This window comes from Xyrauchen texanus, chromosome 46, assembly GCF_025860055.1.
Source record: "Xyrauchen texanus isolate HMW12.3.18 chromosome 46, RBS_HiC_50CHRs, whole genome shotgun sequence".
Classification (NCBI taxonomy): domain Eukaryota; kingdom Metazoa; phylum Chordata; class Actinopteri; order Cypriniformes; family Catostomidae; genus Xyrauchen; species Xyrauchen texanus.
Genome location: NC_068321.1, coordinates 7,305,011 through 7,317,166, shown reverse-complemented (window position 1 = coordinate 7,317,166; position 12,156 = coordinate 7,305,011). Strand labels below are relative to the sequence as shown.

The following is a 12,156-nucleotide window of genomic DNA, read 5'->3' as shown; positions in this document are numbered from 1 at the left end:
GGAGACCCCTACCAGCCGCTGAAATGTGGCGGGGTCTGAGACCACCAACCGTGAGCGGGGAGGGGCTCACTGCCGACCGCCTGGAGCGGGAGAACCGCTGCCAGGGGCGGTGGGGACCTCTTCTTTTCCCCGAGAATGCGGTGGAGGACTGCCTCCGATCCACCCGGGGAGGAGCGGCTGTCATCCACTAGAGGGTGGTGGACTGGCCGAGGACCAAGCTATGGTGTATCAGAGAACCGGCGAGTAAGTGTTTTTATTTTCCTCACTCTTTCCTCTCTCTCTCCCACTGCCTGTTTTTTAGGGGGGTATTACACTGTTACAGGAAGTACCCCCCCCATTTTAATTATTTCGTAGTTTTTTGGTTAGTTACCCTCCCCCTGTCCCCTCCCAGTGGTGATTCTGCACACCCGGTCCCTTATCAGGCTAATTAAGCCTCTGAGAGGGATAAAGGCAGACTGCGGATGGTGGTGCAACAGAGAAAGATCGTTTACAGGCAGCTGACCGTCATGTGTATGTTTGTGTCTTTTGTTTAAGTTTTTAATTCAAATATTATTTATATTGTCAAGCTGGTTCTCGCCACCTCCTTTCCATTGAACTCTCTTTACAGTCTTTGAGTAAAACAAATAGGCTGGTTGTATTCTACACTTTGAGAGATTTTTCAAGGACATGACACGTGGCTTTGAACAGTTTGATGTTTTTACCGATTACAATATATGTACAGTGCAAAATCTTTAATATAATATCAAAACGGAACCTCAGTTTTGGTCATAATTCTTACATGCATTTTAAAGTACAGCTTCTCAGCTTTAAAATTATACCTATTTTTTTTTTTATTTATTCTTTTATTGGCAGGCCTGTATCTGAGCTTAAAGGGTTGAGCAACATATATTTATTTATAATGATTTAGGGTTAAATATAACCAGGTTTCATGAAAATCACCCATTAACACACACACACCAGCACTTACACAAAGGATGGAGGCAGTTTGTACAAATGAAAATAAATACTAGCACACAATAGAAGACGTGGTCAGCGATTTTACCTCCTGCACACTTAATATCCATTAATAAAGTGCATTTTAAATCTCATTACCCTACTTGAAACTCCACCTTTAAGATCACATAATGTGTCTCATGGATATTTCAACTTGACTTGCACAATTTGATGCAACAGTTTCTCTTCACTCTTCATCTATATTTCATGTTGCTTGCTACAGTAATCATCACAGCATCACACTATGTACTAATTTTTCTTTTTCGTCAGTTTCTGTCCATAAATGAACACAATCCATCAAACCGATAGAACTAAACATCAACCACTGAAAGTTAGTGTCTATAATAATTTGCAAATGTTTATATGTAAAAACTCAAATGCATAATTATAATATAGTCACACAGAATCTACACACTTTTTTCCACATGATCTGTGTTGATCGTGGGGGGAAATCTGTGGAATGGGTAAAATGTGAGCTAGGATTACAACAAAATGAATGATGAGCACTGTTGCACACGTCTAAAATGGATAATCGAGTACAACAGTGCACGCCTACTTTAAAGGTTTATGAGTTATCATTAAAAATCAATTAGTCTATGGAGAAAATGAATGGGATTTTTACTTATGGGACCCAACAGTTGCGCTTTATAAATAAGAAGGATAGCTTTTATTTTAGAAAATATGTGCATATGCAAACTGTTTGACCCAAATGAATTGTTTTTACTGGCCCAAGACCAGGTCATTTGCTTTTAATTGACTGGATGCATTGATTGGCCGTACCCCTCCACTGTGCCAAGCCTGAGTCAGAGAGGTCTGTCCTTCAGCCAGAGTCACATCTGTCAGGATCTTTCCATTCACAGCCATGATCTCATCACCTTCCACAACCCCACCTGAGATAACAGATTAGTTATATTTTTTATTAGACACCAAAGATAAAAAAAAACACACACACACAAAAAACCCCACCTCTAAACATTATAAAATGCATAAAAGTGAATGTAATTATATATATATATTTAAATTTAAAAATCAATGTCATGTTTCTAGGATGTTTAGGGTGGTTGCCAGGGTATTGCTCTGCATATTCTGAGAAGTTTTGGATGGTTGCTAGGACATTTCAAGGTGATTGCTAGCATTTTCTGAGTGGTTGCTTACATTACCAAGTCGATAGAACCCACCCCAAAGTCTACATGATATTTCATTGTCCCTAGATATGGCTTGGGTTCCTCCTTTAATGATAACCTTTGTGCAACCCCACATACATATTCATGGACTTGTATTTTGGCTTCACTATATGCAATGCATAACTTAAATTCATTTAAACCAACTGATCTTAGTTCAGGAGACTCTGTGCTCTCAGTAAAGGGTTAAACTTTTGGCCTACAGAGTCATGTGACAAAACAACATGGCGGCAATCACAGCAGAGTTTGTCTTTGGGAGAAACACCAACAAAACTACATCTAGTAAGAAACTCAATTAAGTTTTTTACATTGAAACTTGAGTGAAAAGATTAGTCTCTAGTTTCATCCGATATGCCATATTTTTACATTTTAGAGAATTATGGCGAAACGCCACGCTGATGAACATTATGTGTAATTTCACACATTTTTTCCTTAGAAATCCTATATAACTGCATTCAATGGGTTCAACCAAAAGCCGAAAATTTTTGCTTTCAGAGGCTTTATATGGAGTTAGGATGAAAATAAGGTACATTTCAAACTGTTCTGAGACCAGTGCAGACATATTCACTAAACAGGGAGCAAGATAGTATCCTACAGCTTGGTATTATTTAACATTTCACAACTTAGTCTCACTGTCCACATGTGTGGACAAAAAATTTGCCATGTTTATTAGATGCTACTAGTTACAAATCATACAAGGAAATGGAAAATGCACACATCAGTCATACTCAGGTCTCAAATGTTACAGAAATGTAATTGCTCTCTCTCTATACTCAACAAGCCACATCATTTGAGGTATTATTCCTGTTCATATACAAACCACAATTTAGCCAGTCATCCAAAATTTAGAACAAACTCCAAACCCTAAATATGAGCAATAATAAAAGTTATGATTGCCTAGGCAAGTTTACAACATGTTCATTTTGTAAGGCTTACCATGTTTATCTGCAGCGCCTCCATCATAGATGGACGACACCACAATCTTTCCCAGAGGGGAATCTATCCCTCCCTCAATAGCCAGATCAAGCTTTCCTTCCTACAGAATATCAAATACATCAGAGTGCGGTTTTCACCAAATCTATTTTTTATAAGACATTCAATCACATATTAATATCCATCACATATCTGTTACTTTACATTTTTACATTACCTTCTTAATTTTTAAAAGTCGCACATCTTTCCCAGCCATCTGCTCAGCCGTGAACTATTAACATAGACAAACACAAGCACAGGCGCTAAAAAGATCCTACAGAGGACTACTGTGGCATTGTCAGATCTGAGTAATAGAAACTACAAATGGTAAAAGGTAAGAGAAAACTGATGATATGGAAAGATAACTGTTATGTTATTGTGATCCTATACAACCATGCCTATGCTAAACAAAGGCTAAATAATTTTAAACAAGTTTTATTTCATAGGTTATACAGTGTGTGAAACTGTGCAGCATATCATTTATGCTTGTGATAAAAATAAGTACAAGGGTTACAGTACCATGGAATATGGATCAAATTCATCCACATATTTCTGAAATCCCTGCAAAACAAATTTGAAAATTGCAGATGATGTTAATAGTTTGCCAAAAGGTGATGTAGAAATCAGATGTCTTATGTCAGGCAAAAACAAACTGTTCATTAATTTCCAAAAAAATAAAAGGAATATACACTATACATCTAATTGACACATCTACTAATGCAATCAATGGCAGCTTCTTTTTACTCCCTATTCAAGGCATGCCATGTCAGTGTTTAAAAAAACATGCCTCATTAGTTGACCTCTAAATCAATCTTTAAAGAGCATATAATCAATAAAGGTGCACTCAGTATTTTTTCCTCATTATAAGGTGTTGCACCTAAAGAAAGTAAAATAACTTATTCCTATTACACAGTAACCCTTATATAATTGGAAATTTTCGTTCTTGGAAAAAATTAATTATGGCTGCGAGAAGTGAATTTCTACGATGGAATCAGAAACCAAAAACTGTTGCTTTAACATGGTGCTCACTCCACACCAATAGGTGTCAGTATAAAGCCCTAGACAACTGTTGTATCAGCCAGCGCAACAGAAACAAAATATTACTGAGTGCACTTCTAACGGAACACTTCTGATTTGTCTGCAAAATTCAAAGCACTTGTTCAGTTTTTGTAATAATGTCTGCATGCATTGAAAAGCAGAGCTTCTAAGCTTTCAAACATAGATACCTATTTTTTGCTGGTCAAGGCAGTAGTTATTAATATTTTGACGATTGTTTTTTTTCCCTTTCTTGTGGGCCCATCCGAGCTTAAAGGGTTAAACACTAAAATATGTTTTGCACAATGGTAGAATCTCATATATCTCATATATAACATCATAGCAAATGTCAATAAATGGAATGTATAACCATACTATAAGAACCAGTATACAATGCTGCATAACATAGTATTACTATATAGTGTGGTACATGTAGAAATGGTGAGAATGAATTTGTTTTGTTGGATCATTGGTAGCTTTTAGTTAGACGGTATCAAAAGACATTCATCAAATTCAGTCCTATTTTAATTTGCAATGATAATTAAGATTTATATAATTAAAACATCTGTACTATCACACTCAAAACCACTCGCTTTCAATCAAGACAAAAAACAATCAATCAAGGTTTCACATTAAGAACAAACAAAACAGAAACACTGACTGTAGACAAAATGAACACACACGCACACATGTTGATGCAGCTATCATTATGAGGACTCTCCATAGACATTTTTATACTGTACGAACTATAGATTCTATCCCCTAACCCTACTCCTAAATCTAACCCTCACAAAAAAATGTCTGCATTTTTACATTTTAAATAAAACATCGTTAAGTATGTTTTTTAAGCAATTTGAATTATGGGGATACTAGAAATGTCCTCATAAACCACATTTATAGCATAATATCCTTGTAATTACCAGTTTGTAATTCCTCGTAAACCACTAAAACGTAACCCCTCCCACCCCCCCCACACACACACCCTTAAATAATATACCTTCAGTTGGATCCTTCTGTTTGTACAGTGCATATCTGATCTACTCAATTGCAAAATAAAATTCCATAAAAGCTCATCCATAAGCCCTGTTCAATGTCATCTAAAGATTAATATGAATGTATATATAACCTGTCTTGCCAGAAAAATGGCTCTTTAAAATATTTTATTGTGATTGTGGCTTTGCATACAACTTGCAAAGCCACAATCACAATCAGATCTTTTAAAGAGCCATTTACAACATAGATGTTAAACACACTAGAAGTGGATACAGTACACTTCATGCATAAAATGTATTCTGTACTACTGATTTGGGATCAGTTTCCACCACAAAAATTCAGACCTTAAAGGGGTCATATCATTCATTTATTATTTATATTTTTCTGGCATCATGATCATGTGCAAGCGACAATTTTTTGCAGCTTAATTTCAGTAAATGCTCTTTTCGGACCGGAAAGGATGCTTTGAGTTCTAAAAGTTACAGTATGTTTACATAGCACACACAGTATCTCAAAAGATCAAGGAAAAATGTATTGCACGTGATATGACCCCTTTAAATATTTTCAAAGAAAACTACTTTTAAATCAGCTCAGATGGATACATTTTACCAATATCCCCCAGGGAAATATTGTAAGAGAAGTAATATACACATCACAAGCAGAATGTATACATTCAGACAGCAGAGACATCATTTAGGGACTGAGTCTCAAAAAAGGATGGTGAAATGCAAAGCAATGACGACAGTTACTTGTTTCTTGCCCGATCTGAAGGACATGTTGTACGTGACCATCCGTTTGAGCATCTCTGGGGGCTGAAACACACAATCATTACTGACTCTTGAAAGCACCACACATCAACACACAGAACGTGCTTGTACCATCCATATATGCCATAAAAGGTTTCCTCAAAATTTCGAATGGGTCAATTAACTATCTATGCATTCAGGTGTCCTGTGAGCTTTACAAATAGACTCATTGCTTGACCGCATAGTTTCAGAGGGAATTATGTTCAATATATGCTATTGATATGTGTGGTTATTGAGTAATGGATTATTTGATAGAAAAGCCATCTGGTTTTTCAGATGAGAGTGAACAAATGAGACCACAGCACATTCATGTCCAAAGCACGATGCATGCCTTAAAAATGTAGGGTTAGTGGTTTGTTCAAACCACGACCTCTAAGTATGAGCACTAGTAATAGCGCTCAGTAATAGTGCCTTTGCAAGCACTTCTAACAATAAGACTGAAGAGACACCTCAAAGCAGCAAGGTCTTGTCTTATCTTGCCCTTCTTGTTCCTGAAATAGCCACCAAACTGGTAAGCACCCATTCCTTTAATTAAGGAGGCACAAGGACAGGGCAAAGCAGTTGGCTTCCTCTGTGATCTGATAGAGCCAGACTGGTTGTCTGACGGAGGGCCCAACAACTCAAAGTTTTTCAGGCTCATCAACCAAATGTATTTTTATTCTAGAAGTCTCATGTAAGTATGTAAAATGAGGGAAAATGCACCTCTCTTTTCCCCTTCTTCAATCTCTCGCTTTCTTTTTTCCTCACAAAGAAACATTCATTCTAAGGAGCCTGCCTTCTTAATCAGTACAATCAGAAAAAACAACAACAACAGGTCCACCTGTTCCCTCTTGAGTCTCAAAAACTCAAACTATAATCAGCCTGTCAAGCGGTAATTGGCGCAACAATCAAACCAATGAGCAATTAAGAGGTCTTAATGTCCAGGAGCTTATACATTAATCGGCATGACGTGTACACATGCATGCATAGTTTGTGTCTTACCATGGTCTCAGAGCGAAGTGTGGGTCTGTGAGTGGTCTGATTCTGTAGCATGACAGGTTTAGACATGACAGGGTTGACCTGTCGCCGCTGGTTTGGAGGGCTGGGGGCTATTTGCTATGCAGAGGTCAGCAGTAAGAGACACACACTTAAGGTCAGAGTATGATATACCTTCGTCATTACGTGATCCAAATCACACAACATAAAAAAATACTAGGAACCTTTTATATAAAACACAAATTCAGCAAAAGTACGTGATTCTCTACAGCTATACTGTAAACCCTATTTGACTGATAGAGAAAAGTTAACTCAAAAATAAAAATTATATTGAAATTCTATCATTATTTAAGCTACATTAGAGTGTATCACTGTATGACTTTCTTTCTTCCATGAGGTCACAAAAGGGGAACCAATTACGTTTGATTTAATTGACAAGAATTCTGGCGTGGCATGTATAGAGCGCAAAATTGCCTGCCCACTTTTTCAGCCGCCTGGGTTCGGGAAGTATTTTCCCCATTAATTTCTTCCATAAACTTCATAAAAGAGTTGTGGGCAGAAGTACAAGGCTGTGTACTTACCGTCTTTCATAAGGGCATAATCTATAATCCCATGTGGAATGATGTCGTTGAATAAAAAACGATGGGAATATTTAAAACTATTGATTTTAGGTTTTTGATTCTAAGTATAGAAACAATATATTTAACGTTTATTGCAAATTATCACGATATGTACAAATACAGTATATAAGTAGGTTACGGGTGAAGGGTAACCAACTCAATAATTTCATTCACGCTGCATCATGGGAGAGTGGTCGCTCCACATTACACGGGTTTCATTTGATGAGGTTCTCTGATTGGTGGATTTTTTTCTGCTGTGCCATGGGAAATGTAGTTGTTTACCATGAATTCCGCTATCAAACACAATTTCAAAACAATGAAGTTGAGATAATGCAGACAGATGGCTTCAATGGAAGCATATACCATTGATTAACAAAGTTGTAGCTCATGGTAGATCTGTCTTTAAAGGTTTTTAAAGGTAATTTCTTGTTGAAAATCAATTATTGCGAGTGGGAGGACCGCTGGAAAGTGCCGTAAAACCAACAGCTTGTAGAGATGAATGAACGGCAGAGGACTTCAGCTCTGTGACTGCTCTCTCGGCTCCGAAGAAGATATCTGATGTGTATTTGCAGCGTTACTACTTTTTTACCCGTATGTCCGGGGGAGTGGCATGCAAATTCCACATGCCAATTCTCATTGGCCTTTTCTCAAAATCAGAGATGTCTGGGCACTGCAGGAGCGACCCCTAGTGTCAACTCATCGACACAACGTCGAGTGAGTGACAGACGGGGAACCATAATTTCATAACCTTCAAAATATATCCTATGTGTAATAAGGTTATGCATATTTATGACACTGTGAAAAGAGATAAAGTTTTAGGGGGAGAAAAAACTAATATAGGATTTGTGCCAGCTACATTCAATACAAAATGCACTTCTGTGGCATGTTGTTACATTCAGTGTGAGAAAATGGAGTAGGCTTTCCAAAAATGCGTGGAGAGCTGCTGCAAGGATAAGACATTTGCTCTGCAAAGAGATGCCAGTTAATTGATCTAAAACTAAATCTGTTACTCAAGCATAACAAGTGATAAACTGATAAGGAAGGCCCAGTGCAGCATGTTTCGTTTACAAACTGAGGACTCACCAGTTGATTATTAGAGGTTGATATCCTGCTAGCATGAGATGTGTTTCTCATCACCTGTGCCACAAGGATAAAGTTAGCAATGGTCTAGACACAGTAGAAATCACTGACAAAACCACAAGATGGTATATTTTCAAATAAGTTGCTAACCTAATGACCTTCTTCAATCTGAGGTTAAAGTTTATCCAAAATGTTTAATTCTGTCATCATTTAGTCACCCTTTTCCATGGAACACAAAAGGCAGAAAGGTAGCAGCCGAGAACCTCTGTCACCATTCACTTTCATTGTGTGGAATAAAGATGCAGCCAGTCTCTACCATTCTGTCTAAGATCTCCTTTTGTGTTTGACAGATGAAAGAAAATCATAGAGCAATTCGAGTGGGTAAATGATTACAAAATGTACATTTTTGGGTTAACTATCTCTTTAATAATCGCAAACTAATCTGGACAAAAACATACTCACTGCATGCTTACAAATTATCCTAAATTCGGTCATGAAACATGCCTTTGACATGTAATCTGTTGAGCCAGCTAGCTCCCATAGTGCAGCTTATGGGTCTGTTGACATGCAATACGTAAACCAATAAATTTTTGTACTCTTTGAACATTAAAATTGAACATATAAATTGCCTCAGTTGATTGTATGTAAGTGGGTTCACTGCAGCACGCTACGAGATTTTACTGTGAAAACCTCCTCCTCCCCAGCACCTATTGTCTAGATCTGCTTCAAAGGGATTATATGCATGTCTAATTGTGCAGCAGCACCATGGTCTTACATACTCAACACAGCATGTCTGTGTATATTCTAGCAGTAGCTAATCTTTGCACTTGCTCTGCAGCAACATTAGCAGTAGCGTTAACAGCTGTCATTTCCACTATAACACCATACATTTATTCCAATAGATGTCATGACTGAATTTACATTATATTATAATCTCTCTCACTTATAAACACACTAGCTATGCTAACCATCAAGTCGCGGCCAATCTTCGGGCTGGGTGGGCATGAGAGATCACTGGTGCTGGTGGGGTGGAAGCCCCCTCTCTGCCGGTAACCATTCTCCCCAAACCGACTTCCTTGTTCTGATAGGTTTGGGGAGTGGGGATAATTTGAGGACCCTCCATGGTAATTGTCCTTCATGTGTAGGGGTGGTGGAGGTGGTGGGGGAGGAGGTGGAGGTGGTGGGGGAGGGGCGGAGGGTGAGATGAAAATGGAGCCCTAGAGAAGAACATTGGGGCAGCAGGGGATGGCCGTGCATGACCTATTGAGGATGAAGGCACCCTAGAGGCTGGTGGAGATGGTGGGCGTTGAGGGGGTGGTCTGGTGTGTTGTTTTGGGTGCAGTGTTCTAGGAGATGGAGGGCGGTGGTTGGATGTGTAGTGGAGGCGGGGTGAGGGTGGAGGGAGTGGTAAAGGAGGTGGGGCCTGGTTGGATGTAGGTGAAAATGGGGCTAGTCTTTTCAAAGGCTGCCTCAGACTCTGGTCCACCTCATCTAAGTTGATGTCATCCAGGTCAGTGGTGGCCAACGTTATGCCACCGGGGAACTTCCAGTTGGTGGGGCTGGTTGACACAGGGGAACGGGTTGGTGACATCTGGAGATACACTTTAATTGCTTAAAACTCTGCACCAACAACTCACTCAATCTGGAATAGAAGCATAGATCAGCACACAACAGTTCTTTTCCACCATCAGGCCAAACAGTTCAGAGCATGGCGAGTAAGGGTTTCAGTAGCATTTCAACTTAAGGATGGTTTGGTATGGTACAATTACAAATTGTTCCCAAATGAGATTTCTCAGCAAGGTTAGCTAGTCATATCAGAACAGAGAACCATACTGGGCAAACTGTTTTAGTGACATGGCGATGGCACTATTCCGCAGCAATTACCGCTCAGCTTGATGGTGGAAAATCACCTTTTGATAACATCAACACAATGCTGGATTCCTTGAGTGGAACTTGATGGTGTTTACCTCCGGAGACTCATTTTCCACCGAGGAGATCTGCTCTAGTCTGGTTTGACAGAGCCTCTCAACCCAATGCTGCACCTTCTCTGACTCATCTAGATCTTCTCTCTCTGTCTCTGACACCTATATGAATTAGTAAAGCCACACCTTGACATGGAAGCTATCAAAAACCAATGGGAGCCTGTTGGAGCAACTTTGCACAACTGCAGCTGCCACTGGAAAGGGGACAACAGTATAGTTATGCTCTTCCATATCCACACAGGCCATTAGGCCAATCAAGTTTAATGAATGTTAGAATCCAAGGGAGACTGAAGCTATTACACAAAATAACCTACAATCTCTGTAAGGAAACCCAACTGTAACCTCTTTGGAAGACATGGTACCTCTTGCAGAAGTCTGCTGATTTTCATCTGTTTCTCACGCTCATGAATCTCTTCCTTTTCCTTTGCAAGCTTCAGCTCAAACTCCATCTCTTTTTTATTTTTTTTCTCTGCTGGAAAAGTGTCAGTCTTGGATGCCTTCTTCTTCTTTTTTGTCTCTTTTCCTTTCTAAACACCCAAAGTGATGGTTTGAGAACAAGTGGTGGACTTTACCCCCATGCCAAACCAAAAACCATGCTTAAACCAAAGAAATTTCACCAAGAAGGATGACATATCACACAGTAGTTCCATCACACCAAAACAGCACAACATGCTTGTAGCACACAATGTACCTTTTTGAGCGTAGGCAACTTCCCTTCGTAACGGTAGAACCAACCGAATGCTATGAGAGCAAGAGTGATAACATAAGCCTTACACGAACACAAAACCATGATGTGGTGCCAATTCTGTTGATTCATCTATCGAAAAGCTACCAGGAAGTGATCCAACCAAACAAAATGACAAGAAGGATGGTTTGAATGTAGTTACACATACAACATGTGTACTGCAGGAAGTGTCTTGAGAAAGGGTAAGTTTGTCAGAGGAAGTCTTTTTCAGTGCATATCTGCGATGACATAATCTGGATTTTTTTTTTTTACCTCTTCTTCTTCATCTGAGTGTTCACTGGCATCATCGTCTGATGGAGTCAGGAAGTGACAGACACGGCACACAAGAAAAGCAAAGAGATAGAGAAACAAAGAACACAAAAAGAGATGATGCATTCTCAAAATAAATGCACATCTGTTCATGCAGAGGAGAAAGTAGAAACATCATGGCTATGTGCAAAATGGATACGTTTTTTAGACTTGGTAACGGTTGTTTGATAATGTTTAAAGAATGGACCCTTTTCACAGACGGTGCATTTAGCATATGATGATATGATGATTTTTTTTATTATTTAATTTATATTTATTTCACTATACTTTATTTTGTTTAAATACATTGTTTATAATACCCTGGCACTTTATAGATAAAATATTTTTCATTAAAAAATTTATTAAAAAAACTAGTCAACAGAGCTGTGCAACTATCAACGCTGTTAGGGTTTCAAGTGATACTAAGGGGCCATTCACACCAAAAACCTTTTTGTGTCCTTCTGCACTGTTTTTCAAATGTTTTTC

At 38.7% G+C, this 12,156-nt stretch overlaps 1 protein-coding gene across 2 annotated transcripts in view; it reads right to left on the bottom strand.

Moving 5' to 3' along the window:
* The window catches only part of ush1c (Usher syndrome 1C), a 31,328-nt gene that overhangs the window by 6,579 nt on the left and 12,593 nt on the right, over positions 1-12,156 (bottom strand). For both annotated transcript variants that reach the window (XM_052119934.1, XM_052119933.1), the window contains exons 15-19: positions 11,635-11,672; positions 3,666-3,707; positions 3,325-3,378; positions 3,111-3,210; positions 1,774-1,883 (exon numbers count right to left, since the gene is read on the bottom strand). In XM_052119934.1, the coding sequence (XP_051975894.1) occupies positions 1,774-1,883; positions 3,111-3,210; positions 3,325-3,378; positions 3,666-3,707; positions 11,635-11,672 (344 nt within the window). The remainder of the gene's footprint in view (positions 1-1,773; positions 1,884-3,110; positions 3,211-3,324; positions 3,379-3,665; positions 3,708-11,634; positions 11,673-12,156) is intronic.